Source organism: Saccopteryx bilineata, chromosome 1 (genome assembly GCF_036850765.1).
Source record: "Saccopteryx bilineata isolate mSacBil1 chromosome 1, mSacBil1_pri_phased_curated, whole genome shotgun sequence".
Lineage (NCBI taxonomy): Eukaryota > Metazoa > Chordata > Mammalia > Chiroptera > Emballonuridae > Saccopteryx > Saccopteryx bilineata.
Window position 1 is genome coordinate 288,554,626 of NC_089490.1, and position 21,063 is coordinate 288,575,688.

The window sequence follows — 21,063 nt, forward strand, 5'->3', positions numbered from 1 at the left end:
AGCTTTAAATGGGTTAAAGGGCTCTGATTGTTGAAATAAAACAATGTTTCTCCTATCCTTGGATAGAAATGTAACTGTTGCTAGTTTCCATGTTCTTTGGAACTACATGAGTTCAGTGTTTTAATTTGTGGACAGTTATGAAATAAAAGTAGAATTTTAATAAATTTCAGATCACAATCATGTAGTGGATAATAGATTTTCCTATTTATCCAATAGTGAATAAATATTTTCCTATTTCATCTTAAAATGTCTCAATGGAAGGGAAAAAATACTGGAAGGTTGTGGTTTCAGCCATTTCTTATTACCTCCTTTTTATTTCAAAATAGAAGTTTTCTTGTGTTTTAGTTTATTTTGTATGCTTTTTAAAGCTTCAAAGCTGGTTCTTCAGGGGTGCCTTTAAAAGTATATTTGAAACATATTTGCAACAGTAACTGACACGGTCGATACAAGTGTAGTTCCATCTTTCAATTCTACCAATGCTTTGTTTATTTTGTAAGCTTATTCAACAGAAAATTGCATTTAGGGCACTTTATGTATCATGAAAAAAATAGCATTGCCCTCTTTTAATGCCTATCACTTTCAAAACCACATTCTGAATTAAAATTTCATATACTTTATAATAGATGGATGAATATATGATGGCATTCACACATATCCACATAACTATCTCCAAACAATTATATCCAATTTCACTAGCACTTAGTACTTCATAAAGAGAATTTTAATTTTATATGAACTATCTGCTCTTTATAATAGTAAATTATTGTTTATGTCAGAAAAAGTAATTCTTACATTTTAAACAAGGGATGAGACTATCAGTATAAGTATGAGGAGGTTATATCCCAAACAATTATTCATATCCAGTAGCTGAAATATAAGTCATCATCTATCATTTAGATAGGAAAAGTAAGTATGTATACTGCAAAGGTTACTTATTGGGAAGATAGTTAATTTGCAAAGACCAACATCACTAAGAAATAGAAGTAGATTTGAAACATTTCTTTAAATATTCAGTTTTACCCCACTTTTCTGTTTATAACTCTAAATCCAAGATTCAGAATATAGGTGGATATAAACTGTTGGAGGAATCTTTTTAATGTTATTTAAAAAGAAAAGAGAGAGGAATAGGGGGTTCATTATCTGTCTACTGGCAAAGAACTCAATTAATTGTCAGAAGAAAGTATTTAAATTGAAATCACTACAGTATATTGTGTTGCTTTAGTGAGTCAGCACACTACATGGCTTTGAGAGACAATTCTCCATCATTTTTTTTTATGTTCCTACAGGTCTTACACAGAGAGCACTAAATATCTTTTTTTTTAAGACTATACTTTTAACAATGTTTATACATATAGCAACCACCTTGAAAAGTTAAGATAGCTTTTGTTTGTGTGTGTTATTCAGTGAGAGGGGGGGAGGCAGAAGTAAACTTCTGCATATGCTCCAACCAAGATCCACATGGCAAGCCCCCTAGGGGACAATGCTCTGCCCATCTGGGGCATGGTTCTGTTGCTCAGCAATTGAGCTCTTTCTAGCACCTGAGGCAGAGGCCATGGAGTCATACTCAGCACCAGGGGCCAATTCACTCCAACTGAGCCATGGCTATAGGAAGGTGAGAGAGAGAGAGAGAGAGAGAGAGAGAGAATTGAGAAGGGGAGGAGTGGAGAAGCAGATGGGTGCTTTTCCTGTGTGCCCTGATAAGAGAAGTGAACCCAGACATTCACGCACCAGGCCTATGCTTTACCACTGAACCAGGGTCAAGATAATATCTTCATTCAATGCAAAGGAAAGACATGCTTATTACTCAGTAAACAGAGATAATATCTCCTAACCAATCAAAAGACAAGAATTATCAGGGTTCCTCTTCTAGGCCCACTGCTTCACAGCATCCACCTGGGCCTATTTGTTTTTCCCCTGTGGTATGTGGGGCAACAAAAACTGATTCAATTTTGCTGATGTTCATGCTGCTTGTTGTCCTGCGAGGGATATAGTCCCCTGTCTCTGAACCAAGTATCTCATGTCTTCTCACAACAATCATGAAACTGCAGAAGACTAAGAGTTCTTAATAGTTGACATAAAACAATAACAAAAAGCAACATCATTCATTAACAATGAGTATTAGTATACATTAAAAGTTTATCCTAAAGTGATTATGTATATGATATATAGGAAATCTCCTTTATACCATCTCTATGGGAAATTCCCAGGAGTAGAACTTGATAACTTTCATAATAGTAATTTCAAATATTAGTTACATTGATTAAATGTCAGTAACAATAAAATATATGGGCCTGACCTGTGGTGGCACAGTGGATAAAGCATCAACCTGGAAATGCTGAGGTTGCCAGTTCGAAACCCTGGGCTGCTTGGTCAAGGCACATATATGGGAGTTGATGCTTCCTGCTCCCCCCCTTCTCTCTCTCTCTCTCCTCTCTAAAATGAATAAATAAATAAAAAGTTAAAAAAAAGAAAATGTTAAAAAAATAAAATAAATAAAAATAAAAAATAAAATATATGGTGCCTCATGAACAATGAAATATAGGTAGAATCTTTCATGACAGTGGTTTACTATTTTTCAGAGTCAACAAAGAAGAATGTTTCTCACATGTATGTACTATGCTTAAAGTCAACCAGAAGAACTCACTCATATTTCAAGTATGTTTGAGTTGTATAACCATGTATATATTCATGAACTCAATATTGTTAGAAGATCAGAACATAAAATCTGAAATTTTTATTATTTAGGTACTCTATGCTCCCTATTTTTCCATTAACTTTTTATACAGGTGGCTTTCCCAGGGTACTTCCCTTATAATTTCTTTAGGTTTTATCTTTTATCACCTAGTATAACATGCGAATTGTACATAATTATCCGTGTTAGCCCGGAGACAGCACTATTTTCCAATTTCTCCAACTAATATTTTAAAGACAAGAGTTCAGTAACACATGCTCAAACACACACACACACACAAAATAAAGTTTGTGATATACACAATTGAGATATTTCTGGTGAATACATAGTCTGGGTATGTGACATTACAATATATTATTTGTATGGATTGATACACATGTGCTTAAACACTTTTGTGTAGATAATTATTATAACACCTGGAATTTTAATCAAAGCCTCCTGACTTTTTGGCCTAGCTGTTAAGTAACACTATCCATAAATAATACAGAAGAATGTTTAGAAAAAAATAATAACATATAATTGGATGTAGAAAAAAAAACCAGCAGAAGGAGAAAAATAAAGAAGAGAGGAAAAGGAGATTTAAAAAGAAGAAAAAGAAAGTGCTCAAATCTTAATGCTGTCCATGCTATTTTTGAAATCCCAGTTTCAGTCATTTATATATTGATATAAAGATAGTTAAATTTTATTCAAGGTCTCAACAATTAAATTAAAGCAAACACATTAAAGCTTTATGGCATAGCTCTTATAAAGTAACTAGCATACCAGAAGCAGAAATAAATTGTAAAGGAGAGAGAACCGGCATACAATGGGCATTGACTATTTGAAAAGTACTTTAGTTTATTATGTTATGTAGTTGTTCAAATTCCATTTCAAGCAATTTTCCTTTTAAACATATTGCTATTTAGTCATATTTAAAGATGATTACTTCAAAGATACCTCAATGCACTGAGAAAAACTATAAAATTCAGGGATATGTTTAAGAACCAAGGTGTGGAATAAAATATCAGGCTTACCTAATGGTTTCTTGTGATATTTTGCTATAGAAAGAGCAGGTAGCTAAAGATGCTTTGATTAGCAGCCAGTCAATACATTTGGCAGCTGGAAGGATTAGAAATAAGACCTTCATTTAGGGCACTAAAATATACCACAAAGATTCTCAGATATGTAAGTGAGGCAGGAGTCAAGAGGATGCATAAGGTTTTAAATCTTTATAAAGACTGAGTTGGTATAATGAATCTTGAATCTCAAATGAACACGAATTACTTTGATATTGAATGCTCAGACCTTAGGAGTAAACTGAACACGAAAACTGCATGATAAGATTCTATTAAAGCTACAAGACTCAGATAGATACATAGACAGATGATAGATAGATAAATAGATAGATAGATAGATGATAGATAGATAGATAGATAGATAGATAGATAGATGATAGTTGAGCCATAAAAATATTTTTAAATGTGTCGGTGTAACTTTATAATATAATTTGCATTTTTATTATGTACAAAGTCTTATATACGAGTAAAAATATTGCCATAATATTGTGTTAATTTAGAAGAAATTTCAGGTGGACAAAATATTTTTGTATTACAATTGTAGCAATTTTAATAAACTATCTTACTACCTCTAATTTTCTTTTTTTCTTCCAAAACAAATTTTTATATAATTACCCCCAAATATTATATTGCCACTGTTACAATTTTCATATCTATAAAAGTTTTTGTTGCTAAATCTCTTGAATTTTAGTATTTATAGTTTCACTCTAGTTTCTATTTGACTTTTCCTTTCTTGATACCCTTCTCTCTCTTCAGTTGCACTGGCCTTATAATTCTGCAATAATGAATTGATATAATCATCTGCTTCTTTTTCTTCTTTGCTAGATGTCTTGATAGTAAAAAAAAAGCACACATGGCTGTTAGTTCCACCATTGGCAATTTTTTTTAAATTTTTTATTATTTTATTTATTTTAGAGAAGGAGGGAAGAATGAGAAAGAGAGAGAGAGAGAGAGAGAGAGAGAGAGAGAGAGAGAGATGGTGGGAGAAGTAAGAAGCATCAACTCCCATATGTGCCTTGACCAGGCAAGTCCAGGGTTTTGATTCAGCGACCTCCACATTCCACGTTGATGCTTTATCCACTGTGCCACCACAGGTCAGGCCACAAATCTTTTAAAAAGTAATTTTCCTTAAATCCTGAGAGTCAACCAGCACTTGTTTCTCTAATGAATGTTAACTCAGTGGGCCAGGGTGCCCAGATATTAGATTAAACATTATTCTGAATGTTTCTGTGAAGGTGTATTTTTGAGTGAGATTAACATTTAAATTAGTAGATTCTAAGTTAAACAGATGTTCCTGCATATAATAGGCAGGTTCATCTAATCAGCTGAAACCCTTTATAAAACAAGGACCGACTTCTCCCAGACAAGAAAAAAAATTGCCAGTGAAAAAAATTTCAGCTCAAACTTGAGTTCTTTCTGGGTCCCCTGTTTGTTGGCCTATCCTGCAGATTTGGAACTTTCATATCCACAATCACATGAGCCATACATATTTAAAATAAGTAAGTAAACATGAATTTTAAAGCAAATATATGTGTATACATAGCTTATTTATTTTGATTCTTTGGAGAACCCTCACGGACACAAATATTGGTACCAAGAGTGGTTGTAAAGGAAAAAAATACTACAGATGTTTTTTATTGGTACCAGGAGTGGTTGTAAAGGAACAAAATACTACAGATGTTTTTTCTTAATTGGTTCTGTGGTTTCTGGAACTGACTCTCTAATTAAAGATAAATATACTAATGACACTATTTCCCCTAGTAAAAAAACACTGATAGTCTCTGCTGTAATAGAGCAATAGAGATGTGCAAAATATCACTATTGGATACTCTGAATTAAACACTTAAAAAAAAAGAATCTGGGTGATCACTTATATAATACGTTTTTTTCAAACTCATGATTATAAATATATGGCTTGTTCCTTCCAGTGTTCCTAGATGTCTTAGGCTGTTTGAGCTGCTATAACAAAATACAATAGAGTGGTACCTAATGTTAAGCAAATAAGTTTGTAAAATATGATTTTTATGCTCACTTTGTTAAAAATGGTGCTGCCCACGGGAATGATGCTGCCAGGTGAAATGGCTAATTACCTTCCTGCTTGGGAAGGACTATTGTCATGCTAATGTGTGCTGGAGGAGGGATTTTCGCAACAAGAAGAGTTTGTGAAGAAGTAGGAGGAAGGAGGCCATGTTTTCTGCAGAGAAGGCAGCCAAGATGTCAGGGTACTGAAGGAGAAGCCAGTTTGTGAGGAGAGTAAAAAGCCATGTTGGCACATGTGGAACCAGAAGTGATTTAGACTGGTGGGGGGCCTTTGATTCTAGGAAAAACTGGAAAGGATTCTCCTGGTTGTGAAACTGGAGAACATGTGAGTGGGTTTTGGTACCCTGTGTGTTATTACTTGCCAGCTAGTTACAAGGCTAGAATAAAGGCATGGCACACCAGTTTCTGGTTCCACAGTTTCTTTACTGTTTGTCCAAATTCAATGAGAACCTTCAAGTAAAGTGCAGTGATGGCGGCCCTGACTGCTGGCCTTACATTTGGTGTAGTTGGCAGGATTCAGGTCAGATTGGTATGGAGCCGCCACCACCCTTGAGGGGTGGGATAGGTGACTGGTTGCTGTTATGGTTCTCCATGGCTGTCTTTTTGGGGACCGTATGCTGGCTGATTTTTACAGCCATGCATGAGGAAACCAAGAGCTCTGTGGAAGAGGCTGCCCAAGGCCTGCAAACTGAGGAGCAGAAAGAGTTGGAATGGTCACGGGAAAAAGGGATGCAGATCCTGGAACTGGAGTGAGCGCTGGAGAAGGAGGACGACCAGGTTCACAAGTTGCACCTGGAAATGGAGCAGTCTCTGGAGAAGGAGTTACAGGTGTATCAGTTGTAGTTAGCTCTGGAAGTTGCTGAGAGCTGGCAGCCACAGGGGACTAAGATGGAGCCATGCCAGCAAAGTGGATCTGAGTAAGTGGGAGTAGGCGTTTCCAGCTCCTCTTCTGCAGATGAGGAGAATCGGGCTGAAGCTGCTGTCCACAGAGAGCAGGTGAGAACCCAGCAGCAAGTAGTACCTACTAAGCCCCTGATATGTTTGTGGGACAAACAGGTGGATGACCGCATGCTCTCTGGACCAGAGGAAAAAATGCTGGCAGCCATTGCCATGTTCTCCCCCTTGGTACATCATCGAAAGACCTGCCAGGATGGCAGGGATGAGGGGGGAGGCCTGAGGCCCCGTGTGCGTGGACTGATTCCTGGACTGCTCCCATGTTGGATGGATATATGGCTTTTGGACAATGTGATAAACCCTGATGGGGGGGCAGGTCTGCTGGAGGCCCTCCTGCTGCAGGAAGCTTTTCATCCAGCTGGAGAGAAGCTCCAAGGACATTCTGCACTTTGGGCAAAGTGCTCAGAGAGACACAGTGAAGGGCACCTTTGTAATTGTAGATATTGTATGACTTGAGGCTGTTGCTGTAATTTGTTTGTGTGATGTGCCTAATTCCTTGCACAGGAATGCCTGTGGTGTGGATTGCAAAGTGAGCAATAGGAGTGAAATGTTGGGCAAATAAGTTTGTAAAATGTGATTTTTATGCTCACTTTGTCAAAAATGGCGCTGCTCATGGTAATGATGCTGCTAGGTGAAATGGCTAATTATCTTCCTGCTTGGGAAGGGCCATTGTTATGCTAATGTGTGCAGGAGGAGGGGATTTTGCACCAAGAAAAGTTTGTGATGAAGTAGGAGAAAGAAAGAGGCCATGTTTTCTTACAGAGAAGCAGCCAGAGTACTAAAAGAGAAGCCAGTTTGTGCAGAGAGTAAGAAGCCATGGTAGCACATGAAGAACCAGAAGTGATTTAGTTGGTGGGGGCCTTTGATTCTAGGAAAAACCAAAAAAGATTCTCCTGGTTGTGGAACTGGAGAATATGTGAGTGGAATTTGGTATCCTGTGTGTTTTTACTCACTGGCTGGTTGTGAGGCTAGAATAAAAGCATGGCCCACCAATTTTTGGCTCCACAGTTTCTTTACTGTCTGTCCAAATTCAATGAGAACTGTCATGTGAATGGCAGTGATGGCGGCTCCGACTGCTGGCCTTACAACTAATAAACTTACTTTTTGTGTGAATAGAGGATGGCACACTGGATAGAGCATCAACCTGTAATACTAAGAACCCAGGTTCAAAGCTTCAAGATTGCTGGCTTGAGTATAGACTCATCCAGCTTGAGAGTGGGCTGACCAGCTTAAGCGTGGGTTTACTGGCTTGAGCATGGGATCATAGACATAACCCCATGAGCCCATGGTTACTGGCTCTAGCAAGGGTTCTCTGCCTCAGCTAAAGCCTCCCAGTCAAGGCACATATGAGAAAGCAATCAATGAACAACTGAGGTACCACAACAATTTGATGCTTTTCATCTCTCTCCCTTCTTTCTGTCCCTGTTTGTCCTTCTATCACATTCTCTCTTTCTCTCTCTGTCTCTCTCATTTCCGTACATTCACTGGGATGTGAAATGCTACCATAAGGACAGACTAGAAGTAGTTTCATTAATTTTTCAAAAAAATGCCAACTCTGTCACTTCAAATTTGAGCATCTAAAGACTATAGATGTACTTTAAACTAAACCAGAGCATACCTTTTCATCAAATCGTCGCCAGGAATCTTGACTCCATGTCCAGCTTGTGTTATAGGCACAGTTCAGATAAGTGACACCCATGAAGCTGTTTTAGGACTCTGCTAGTACCTCTTCATTGTCTTAGATTTCAAAACTCAAGCCCTATATTAACTTTACTCACCAGTAACAAGTGTACCAGCCCAACATGAACCTATTTACTATAAAAAATGTTTTGGTGATTATTATCTTTCTATGATTATATGAAGAAGTCATATAAGCACAAGCAATGTACAGTGACACAAGGGAACTTCCATGTTTTATAGAACTTTTCTCAAGATTTTAGAAGACTATTCTTTTTTTTATTATTTCTCTGAAGTTGGAAATGGGGAGGCAGTCAGACAGACTCCTGCATGAGCCCGACCGGGATCCAGTTGGCACGCCCCCCAGGGGGCGATGCTCTGCCCATCTTGGGCGTCGCTCAACCACAGCCATTCTAGCACCTGAGGCAGAGGTCACAGAGCCATCCTCAGTGCCCGGGCAAACACTGCTCTAATGGAGCCTTGGCTGCGGGAGGGGAAGAGAGAGACAGAGAGGAAGGAGAGGGGGAGGAGTGGAGAAGCAGATGGGCGTTTCTCCTGTGTGCCCTGGCCAGGAATCGAACCCGGGACTCCCACATGCCAGGCAGACACTCTACCACTGAGCCAACCGGCCAGGGCCAAAGACTATTCTTGTTCTTAGGGTTATTTGTGGTCAGCAGTACCATCCGGATGAGGTGAGCTGAGCTGGACTGAAACTGATTGAGCTTAGTGTCCATTTCTCCCATCAGGGTCCAATAAGGCTCTTTCTGGCTTTCTACTCATTTTTAAGATCACCAGATACCCTGTAGAGCTTCAGAAATTGGGAACCCTGGGGTTGTCCCATGGCAATATGACCAGGTCTTGATTCCTAGTAGTTGGAAATCCTGTCAAGACATTGCTCCTACTTAATGGCACTGATGATTTTTTTTCTTACAAGATTACTAGAAACTGGATTCCTGGAGTTGTATGCAAAGACTGATCTGATGTAAATCATTTTTTTTCTTTGTGACAGAGATAAAGACACAGAGAGAAGGACAGATGGAGACAGCCAGACAGAAAAGGAGAGAGATGAGAAGCATCAATTCTTCATTGTAGCACCTTAGTTGTTCATTGACTGCTTTCTCATATGTGCCTTGTCTGGGGGGGCTACAGCAGACCGAGTGATCCCTTGCTCAAGCCAGCGACTTTGAGGTCAAGCTGGTGAACCTTGCCCAAACCAGATGAGCCTGCGCTCAAGCTGGCAAACTTGGGGTTTTGAACCTGCATCCTCTGTGTCCCAGTTTAGTGCCCTATCCACTGCACCACCACCTGCTCAGGCTGTCACTCAAATTTCTATATGTAAACAAGTGTCTCACAGGAAAAATTTGTCTGGGAACTCATACACCTTAGGGCGACTTTAGCTATGTCTTCATGTTCAACAAATGTTTCTATTGAAGGACGTGCCATACTGTATTAGTCAATATTCTTTAAATAGTTTTCCAAAAATAATTCCAAAAAAGTAATGCAAAAAATTAAGATCTTGAATCAACTTTCTTCTTTGACCTAACATTGACATCATAAGACTTAATCATGTTTATCATTAGTTTAGGTTTCCAGCAAGCTCTGAGGACTTTAATGATCCAAAGACTTACTCTTCTACATATCTGCTTTGTAATAGTTCTCTTTATATGGTTTCCTTTCTGCCCTTGGAGTTCTTTTAAACTTTTCATACATGTTTAAAACTATAAAAAAGTTTTAAAATTTGAAATCAGAATTAAAAATATCAAAATAAAATAAAATCTTTCTTAAAAAATAAAAAAGTTTATAATAGCTAATTGAACAGGTTGAGGTGGTATCTCATTGCAGTTTTGATTTGCATTTCTCTAATAGCTAAAGAAGATGAGCATCTTTTCATATATCTGTTGGCCATTTGTATTTCTTCCTGGGAGAAGTGTCTGTTCATATCCTCTTCCTATTTTTTTATTGGATTGTTTGTTTGTTTGTTGTTGAGTTTTATGAGTTCTTTGTATATTTTGGATATTAGGCCCTTATCTGAGCTCTTGTTTGAAAATATCATTTCCCATTTAGTAATAGCAAATGTTGGAGAGGCTGTGGAGAAAAAGGAACCCTCATACATTGTTGGTGGGAATGTAAAGTAGTACAACCATTATGGAAGAAAGTATGATGGTTCCTCAAAAAACTGAAAATAGAACTACCTTATGACCCAGCAATCCCTCTACTGGGTATATACCCCAAAAACTCAGAAACATTGATACGTAAAGACACATGCAACCCCATGTTTATTGCAGCATTGTTCACAGTGGCCAGGACATGGAAACAACCAAAAAGCCCATCAATAGATGACTGGATAAAGAAGATGTGGCACATATACACTATGGAATACTACTCAGCCATAAGAAATGATGACATCGGAACATTTACAGCAAAATGGTGGGATCTTGATAACATGATATGAAGTGAAATAAGTAAATCAGAAAAAACTAGGAACTGCATTATTCCATACATAGGTGGGACATAAAAGTGAAACTAAGAGACATTGATAAGAGTGTGGTGGTTACGGGGGGGAGGGGGGAATGGGAGAGGGAAAGGGGGAGGGGGAGGGGCACAAAAAAAACAAGATAGAAGGTGACAGAGGACAATCTGACTTTGGGTGATGGGTATGCAACATAATTGAACGACAAGATAACCTGGACTTGTTATCTTTGAATATATGTATCCTGATTTATTGATGTCACCCCATTAAAAAAATAAAATTATTATAAAAAAAAGTTTTTCCAGTGCTATTGATAAGTTCTATCTATTCTAGACATAGGTCAAAATTCTATGAAAGGGGCCCTGGCTGGTTGGCTCAGTGGTAGAGTATTAGCCTGGCGTGCAGGAGTCCCTGGTTTGATTCCCAGCCAGGGCACACAGGAGAAGCACCCATCTGCTTCTCCACCCCTCCCCCTCTCCTTCCTCTCTGTCTCTCTCTTCCTCTCCCGCAGCAAAGGCTCCATTGGAGCAAAGTTGGCTCAGGCACTGAGGATGGCTCTATGGCCTCTGCCTCAGGTGCTAGAATGGCTCTGGTTGCAACAGAGTGATGCCCCAGATGGGCAGAGCATTGCCCCCTGGTGGGCATGCCGGGTGGATCCCAATCAGGCGCATGCAGGAGTCTGTCTGACTGCTTCCCCCTTTCCAACTTCAGAAAAATACAAAAAAAAAATTCTATGAAAGGAAAATAGTAGTAAAGGATAAGTGTGCTGAAACAAACAGTTGCCATCAACTATTTTCTTAAAAAAAAAAAAAAGAAATTTCTATAAACTTGAAGTATGGCTAGAAATATGTGTGCTGTGTTGAAGATTGATGTGTACATATTTGGGTTCCAAAAGTTTTTAATTTGGTCATAAATTGCTTCATTAATAGCTTGAAGAGCATATAATAAAGAGATTATTTATGAAACATAAGCAAGCCAAGTCAAATACTTCAGAACCACAATTCTAATTTTATGTCATGTTTTCAAGGGAGAGAAAAAAAAAAGACATCTTGGTGACTCAAGGATATCAACAACAGTTTAAAATATTTATACCTGGTGTGTGTTTTTATGTCTCTTATTGGTGAACAATTTTATAATGTCTACGAGCAATAATGTGCTATCACAAGACTTCTACTGACTTCTATATATTTTAACTTTATGTTTAGCAAGAAATGTCAAAAATAGAAACCAAATATATATTGATTTTATTAAAATCACCAAGTATAATTAAAGTAAAGAGGGATTAAATGATATTCCAAAGCTTACCCAGGTCACTGAATCAAGAAGAAAAACCAGGTCTCTTGAATTTCCTCTCCAGTGTTCTAGTCACTGGTTTGTTCAACTCCTGTGCAAAACATCCACACACAATACACAATGCATAATTCCCATTGCTATCAACCACTTGTCAAAAGAAACAGGCCATTACCTTTCCCACATACTGAGGTTCGGAGCCCATGTATTCCTCCAGCACAAAAAATTGATTCCATACCCAGCCACGTTTAACTCGTTGCAAATGTGATCGGTGCCCTGGCAGGTGGATAACATTTTCTCTTGGTTCCGTGGCTAAAGTCTGTTGTAGCTGTGGTTGAAGTGGTGTTAGGAGACCTCCATCAAACAGGACCCAGAGAAGCAGGGATAAACAGTTCCTTGTAAGCATTGGCAAAAGCTTTCCGACAGCAGAGTAATAAAAACTCCAGCACTTAATGTAGAATTGTGGAATCCAGTTTTGAGGTGTCTGTGGCCTCCACCACTTAGCTTTCTGTTTTATTACAGAGATGGTAATGCAGGCATTAATCCTTTTGATGAAAAGGCTTCTGCAGTATTATAGTCCATCTAAAGGGACCTATAAAAAAGATTAATAAAGATACATTAAATTGATAGAATTACATGATAGCCATCAAAACTCTCTTTATATCTGGCAACAATTGAAGAAACAGAGAGGAAAGACTTTTTAAAAATTATATTGATAAATGTCTATTACAATTCAACCTGTTAACTTCAATAAACTAAGCTTTTTACAGACTTGAAAAAGCATTAGGTATAATGAAGCAAAAGGTGTATCATAAACATAAATAATCATTTTTTAAATATAATCATTATTTTAAGAATAAAGCAGAGATCAATGTTTTTAAAGTGACCTAAAAGTAAGGTTTAGCAACCTCAGCACTATGGATGTTTTAGATTGGATAATTCTTTGCTGCCAGGGACATATTTTATGATTTTTTGAAGTAAATCCTTTCTTCTGGTCAATTAACTAAGTGGCATCCTCCCACACCCAGTTGTGACAACCAAAAATATCCACACACCTTGTCAAATATCCCTTTTGAAGAACAAAACAGGCCAAGATTGAGAACCACAGATTTAGAGAATAAGATAAAAAAATTTTTAAAGTAAAAACCAAGACTCGTGGAAATAGACAAAAGGAAGTAGTTTTCAGGGGGAGGGAGTCTTGAGGGAGGAGGGTAAAGGGGGACAAATATATGGTGATGGAAAATTATTTGACTTTGTGTGACAGGCAATAATGCAACAATAGTTCAAATGCTTTAGAAATGTTTACTTGTAACTTATGTATTCTTATTGACCAATGTTACTCCATTAAATTTAATTTCTAAATTAAAAAAAGAAAAAATTTCCTTAATGATACAAAGAATAAGACCATACAAGGGAAAATAAATTAAAAAAATAAAAATCAAGATAAATTACTACATGTGAAAGTAAATGATCATAATAAAATATAAATGATTAGTAAACTGTCAGATGGCTTTATAAGCTTTAAGTAAAAAAAAAAATGCTTTTCTGACCTTGTTATACCAAAAACACTGAGTATGTGTGAACTATTTTGTAAATGATGTTCAGCTCAAAGAGACCTTAGATCCCTTCCAGATGGACAATCTCTCTTTGCATTTAGGTAAAATGAGCTATGAACTTCATTTTATAACAAACATTTTTTTCTTCATTCATTTGTCTAAGGTTTACTGAGTACCTACAATGTACTAAGTCATTTGTTATGTAGTAGATAAGGAAACAGACACAATCTGTGCCTCAAACTAACAGTCAAAAAAATAGATGAGGGCAAATTTACCAATGCTGTGAAAATTAGCAAACATCCTGTTGGCAAAACTTAAGTTAGCAAACTAAGTTGGTAAAAGCCTATCAGAGGTGACAATGACACTGAGAGCTACAGGAATAGAAGCATCCCTGTATTTTGCAAGCAGGCTTGGAAAAAACATATAACTTGAGTCAAAGTGGTTTTATACATTTGGCTCTAGGGGCTCAATGCTCACAGCCTATGAGGTTTCCAAGCGCCAAAAAATGTTGGAGGCCAGAAATTATATATAATGCTTCCAAAATAAGACATCTAAAATCACAATCGATACATGTATAATTAAATGTCTACAAAACATGGCGTTTTGTTCATCTGCAGCTGCAATTCAGTTTAGCTATACATAAAATCAGGGGTCTCAAACTCAACTCAGCATGTGGGCCGCAGAGCAAGATCACAGGCGGGCCGCACTAGGTCTACAAAAGGCAACTGTTACACAACACTTTTCTCACTGAAGTTGAAAACAAAAAAAAATCAGTACGCCTGACCTGTGGTGGCGCAGTGGATAAAGTGTCGACCTGGAAATGCTGAGGTCGCCGGTTCGAAACCCTGGGCTTGCCTGGTTAAGGCACATATGGGAGTTGATGCTTCCAGCTCCTCCCCGCTTCTCTCTCTCTCTCTGTCTCTCTCTCTCTCCCTCTCTCTCTCCTCTCTAAAAATGAATAAATAAAAAAAAAAAATTAAAAAAAAAAAAATTAAAAAAAAAAAAAAAAATCAGTACAACAAGCACAATCGTACATGCAGTTTACTCAGTGTCACAAAACGACCAGAAACTGTAGTTCGCATCACAACTGCTGTTAACTAAGCTAATATCTAGCTAGGATGCTAGAGAAATGAAAAATACAAGTAGGCCCCTAGGCTTTCTTAATTTTATCCAAAATATTTTGAACTTCGTAGATTAGTCTGCGGGCCGCACAAAATTGTTCGGCGGGCCGCATGCGCCCTGCGGGCCATGAGTTTGAGACCCCCTGCATAAAATAATAAAAAATATATTCAAATTTCAACATTTAATGTGAAAGCAATTCTCAATGTTTGAGGTAAGATGTGAGATGGAGAGTGTCTAAAAGTTAGACTCAAAAAGCATTTCAGTCTAACCTGTGGTGGCACAGTGGATAAAGCGTCAACCTGGAAACGGTGAGGTTGCCAGTTCAAAACCTTGGGCTTGCTGGTCAAGGCACATATGGGAGTTGATGCTTCTTGCTCCTCCCCCTACTCTCCCCCCCCCCATAATGAATAAATAAAAATCTTAAAAAAAAAGCATTTCATAAGAGCACTCCCCAAAGGAGAAATAAATAGAATATATATTTTATATAGTCGAAAGGAATGTGACCTTTATACAAGCCCCCCCAAAATTAATAATGTATATTTTATTTCATCATTTTGTTCAGATATATTAATATTCATAGAAAGTTAACTTACACTTACATTGTTCAACATGGTAATCACCAGCCATGTGTGGCTATTTAGTGAAATTTAGCAATTTGAGTTTGAGATGTGCTCTGCTTTTCAATTGTATACCCAAATTCAAAGACTTAGTAACAAATATAAGAATTTTAAATATTTCATTCATTTCTACATTTATTACTTGTTGACATGATAATATTCTGCTAAGTAAATAAATTATTAAATTAATTTTATCCATTTATTCTCTCTTTTTAATGTGTTTACTAGAAAATTAAAATTATATATGCAGTTTGCATTTATGGTTTGTGTAATTTTCTGTTAGTACTGGTTTAAACAATTGAGTTTAAACCTTAAACTGTGATTTCTACTGAAGTAATTTATTCTTAACATCCACAATGCAGTATCAATCATAAATGGTATCATGTCTATGTGGCAATCTATTTAAGAGGTCAGAGAATATTTGCTCCTGTTTTAGTAAGCCTGTGTAAGCATAGTGTGCATATTGCTCTCATCTCTTGACAAGTTTAAATTACTAACATGGACATCCAACATGACTTGAACTTTGTGTCTTCTATGTTTCTTCCTCTCTTTAAATTTTCAAAATATTTGAAAATGCATGGAAAAATTAAGTTCATGTTTGTTCCTATACTTATAGCAGTCTTAGAGCAGGCATGCTCAGACACAGGGGAAGGTAAACATGAGTAGAAAAGATGAAGAACAAGAACTCTAATTTCCCAAACTTAGAATAAGGTTGTATTTCTTCCTTCCGATTCCATGAAAATTTCTCTACTTTTCTTTTTAGTGTAAGTGGTATCAAAATTTAGATTTTAGAAGCATTGACACCTAAGGTTATTCCTCTGAATAAGTGTCTTTTTATTTTATAGTTAAGATTCTTGATGTTTGACATCTGGCTATATTCATCAGCACTGTCACCAGTTTGATCCCAGCTTTGTAGTAAAAAAAAAAAAAAGTCTAAAATCTGAGTGTTGATTCCCGAACAGAATTTCCATTTAGAAATTCTAACCTTCCCATGTCATCCCCCATCTGTTATGCTAGAATGTGTGTTTGCAACATGAGGAGATTAACTTACAAATGATTGGTGAGTAGACAAGAATGTGAATATAACATGAAAAGTAGGTTGTTTCTTGAGCTAATTTCCCAGCGCATTAAAGATTCACATCACCAAAAGCAGAAGCTACACACAAAGTATTGTAACAAGGCTCAACTTTACTTGAGCCACAGAGGAGTACAAGAAACAAGAATCCCATTTTCTTCACGCCCCCAGTCCGCTCTTCCCTTTGACTCTCACTGGACAAGCAGTCTGTCTTAGCGTGCTGTGCTCTCTACTTGTTTTTTGTGTGTGTGCCCCGCCCTCTTCCTCTCTCTCTTCATAGGCTGATCATTCCTTATCCTTGCTGCCAAATTGTTTTTATCATTTTCCTTAAAATGGAATATATACAAAAATACTTATTAGTGATTTATTCTTGCTAAGATTCATTAAAATGATAATTGCTATGGAGTGACTGCACAGGTTTTAGGATCAGCATAGAATCTTAATTTTTCCATGCATGGTTCTATCTTAATATGAATTCTGAAGAATGCACAGGTTTTTAGGGACTCACATATTACAGTGCAGTAGAAATACTTGTAATAAAAAATATAAAGCTTTCTCACGCATACTGAGGGTGTCAGTGTAGTTAAGTGAGATTTTTAAATCCAGTATTTTATTATGACATGCACAAACTTAACAGGCCTATGTAATCTACCTCTGCTCACTAGACCTTTGCTATTCTCCCCTCTCTTGACTTCAAATCCCTTAACAAATAAATCTTATTATTAAAAAGAATAGTAATAATTTATGTTATAGATGCATTTTAGAATTGTCTGTTACAGTTTTCTGGGTGGAATAAAGAGTGGCTCTGGCAGTGGTAAAGATGCCTCTTCCCATAAGTCTCCACTTAACTTTGTCATTACGTTCTTGGAACTGCTATGACCCAACATTTATAGAAATCAATTTGACCACAGGCTAATTAATATAAGCAAGAGTTAAGTTCCTGGGGCCTTGCATCAACATTATAATAGAACAACATTGAACAAAATGATGTTATTTGAGGATCTGCTGTATCTGGCAAGTGGTTGATACCAAGTACATATTTGAGTTTGAGTGAACTAGCCATTAAATAATAGCTCACTTTTATTGAAAACTTACTGTTTCACCTGATGCTGTATGTTCAGTTCCTGTACAGCCGTTCTGTGATCGAGGTGCTATTATTATACCCATTTTACACATAAAACAGGAACAGGGCAGCTAAATAATTTAGACATGGTACAGAAATTAACACATAGAGGCAAATTTAAATTTGGGGAGTCTGACTTGGGAGCCCATCCTCTGGGACCTGTATTTGCTGCCCCCATGCTAATGAATGCTTGACTAGATGAAAGTATCAGGGTTTTCAAATCCTAGCAAGACAAGCAATATGAGCTTCAAGACCTGAGTTTTAAATTCTTTTTCCAAAGTTAAGTAGGTCTTTCAATATTGGGCAGCTTAATTTTTCTTTGACTCATTTAGATCTTTTGTAAACGAGAAGATTGAAGCTATCAGGTTAACTTAGTTCCTTTGGAATCAGGTTACTCAGGACTCCCAGCACTCACCTATCAGGATATAAAAAATGACACATAATTTTAGGCAGAGTCAGGGGAAAAAAAATAGAGACGAACCTAAAAGCAGTAAGTCATAGGATCAGTATATTGACAGAATTTGATGATATCTGAAAATTAAGAAACTGCACAGCAACTGGGCTAATACACCCAACAAGGTGCGAGACAGGCCAGGTGACTGGACACAGGGTTATCGCACACAGAGGGAGATAAGTGGGTCTAGCTGTGCAGGCTTCTTGGGTCAGTCAGATCAGAAGGCAGCCTAGTAGACTCTATCTGACATTCCGAATTTTGGAGTTGCTTCCGACTTTGATATACTTTAAAACAAATCATAGCAAATGAGTAAAGAGATGGTATCTAGAGCAAGGTAGATCTGAAGAATAATTTTTAATTATTCTAAATAATGTCTGTTAAGTATCATTTGCATTATGAGGACACAGTCAAGAACGTTGTACGTCTGGGGAGCTGTATACACGATGAAGTAAAAAACCTTTCTATTTTATCACTCAATAAGAAATTGTGTACATGTACATTTTTTTTGTTTGTTTGTTTTTTTAATTTTATAAATTATATTTGATAGTTGCTATATAGTAAAGTCCAGTCATTTAGTAAGTTTCTTTTTTTTTTCATGATTTTATTTTTTTTTATTTTTTTTAAATAAATTTTTATTAATGGTAATGGGATGACATTAATAAATCAGGGTACATATATTCAAAGAAAACATGTCTAGGTTATTTTGTCATTAAATTATGTTGCGTACCCCTCACCCAAAGTCAGATTGTCCTCCGCCACCCTCTATCTAGTTCTCTGTGCCCCTCCCCCTGCCCCTAACTCTCTCCCTCCCTCCCTCCCATGTCCTCCCTCCCTCCACCCCTGGTAACCACCACACTCTTGTCCATGTCTCTTAGTCTCATTTTTATGTTCCACCAATGTATGGAATCATGTAGTTCTTGTTTTTTTCTGATTTACTTATTTCACTCCTTATAATGTTATCAAGATCCCACCATTTTGCTGTAAATGATCTGATGTCATCATTTCTTATGGCTGAGTAGTATTCCATAGTGTATATGTGCCACATCTTCTTTATCCAGTCTTCTATTGAAGGGCTTTTTGGTTGTTTCCATGTCTTGGCCACTGTGAACAGTGCTGCAATGAACATGGGGCTACATGTGTCTTCACGTATCAATGTTTCTGAGGTTTTGGGGTATATACCCAGTAGAGGGATTGCTGGGTCATAAGGTAGTTCTATTTGCAGTTTTTTGAGGAACCACCATACTTTCCTCCATAATGGTTGTACTACTTTACAGTCCCACCAACAGTGAATGAGGGTTCCTTTTTCTCCACAGCCTCTCCAACATTTGCTATTACCCGTCTTGTTGATAATAGCTAATCTAACAGGGGTGAGGTGGTATCTCATTGTAGTTTTGATTTGCATTTCTCTAATAACTAATGAAGCTGAGCATCTTTTCATATATCTGTTGGCCATTTGTATCTCTTCCTGGGAGAAGTGTCTGTTCAATACATGTACATTTTTTAACTCGTTATTGTAGTCAGATCTTAAAATCCATTAAAAGATTCTATAGCACTGCAGTTCTTCAGTGAACAGAGGAACAGATTATTTTCAGCACACGATGCTGTTCCCAGCAGATCCCAGCCTAGGGCCACAGTTTTCAGCCAGGGAGCTTGTGAACTTTTGTCTCTCAACAGATGTAATGCAAGGAGGGTGCAGGGCTCCATTCCTGAAATGAAAGGGAAACCACTCCCCAGGCATGAAACACAGCCTGAATTCCAAGAAAAAACTATACGAAGTCATCAACCTGGGTATACTTGCCCCAGCACCATGGTGTTGTTATAAGAACAAGAATAGCAGACTTATTCTGAGGTGTCAGCACCCTACAGAAACATGTGAACCTTAAAGAAAATGTATTTGTTATAAAGAATATCACCAGAGGTGTGTTTTCTTCCATATACTGGATTTGCGATATAATGATTAAATACTTATATTAGTCTGTAGAGCTAACATGGCTTTCCAAAGACTTTGCAAACCTGATAATGAGTCTCTGGACCCAAATATATTCATTTTAAAGTAAGGCAGATTTTTTTTTTACAAAAACAGTTATATATCAAAGTACAGGATACTTAGATGTGAAACAAGCAAGTGACAGCTCTTCTGTTAAGTGTGTCCAAAGCTATGAGACATCCAAAGGCTGTGGTTTCTGTAGTTATTTACTTAGTTTTGGGTTTGTTTGCTTTTAAGAATAGCTTCTGATTTTAAAAATCTTATCTCATATAAATTACACTGCAAGGTCTATTTTTGTTACTATTTTCTCAGGCTGGCAGATGTGTTAATTATTACAAATGGTCCTCTATTGCATGTGACAGTCTAAGGCTGCCTGCGTACTAGATTAACTCTTTCATGGTGACTATGCCTCTGGCCTATGGTATAACTTATTTTATTTTTATTTTTTGCATTTTATAGAGAATAGAAGGGAAGGAGAGAAACAGGAACATAGATCTCTTCCTGTATGTACCTTGACAGGGAACCGAACCAGCAACCTCTGCACTTTAGGACAATGCTTTAACCAACTGAGCTATTCCCAGGGCTGGTGTAAATTTTTTAGTGGCAAAGATAAAAATATATATTTACACACCCCTGTTTCTAGTGAAAAAAAATATGGTCTTTTAATTTGAAGTAATATAGAAAGTGGCTTTCTTTTTCATATTATGAAAACAGGGCTAAAATTTACATAATTCCAAAATTTTTAAAATAATCAACAATAAAAATACAACTTTATAATTGACTTTAAACTTTCATGTTAAAAAACGTAAGTCTCAAAATGATTTAAGTTTTCATTTTAAGTACATTATCTTCAATAATTATTTAAAGATTTCAGGTCAATCTGATAATTTAAGAATTTGTGTTCTAGAAAAATTGCTTGACGGTTTTTTAACAAAGACATTGTTATATAAA

At 37.0% G+C, this 21,063-nt stretch overlaps 1 protein-coding gene across 3 annotated transcripts in view; it reads right to left on the reverse strand.

Moving 5' to 3' along the window:
• CDH12 (cadherin 12) overlaps positions 1-21,063 on the reverse strand; it is a 978,939-nt gene that overhangs the window by 219,242 nt on the left and 738,634 nt on the right. For all 3 annotated transcript variants that reach the window (XM_066244110.1, XM_066244099.1, XM_066244105.1), the window contains exon 4: positions 12,354-12,770. In XM_066244110.1, the coding sequence (XP_066100207.1) occupies positions 12,354-12,584 (231 nt within the window). In that variant the 5' untranslated portion in view covers positions 12,585-12,770. The remainder of the gene's footprint in view (positions 1-12,353; positions 12,771-21,063) is intronic.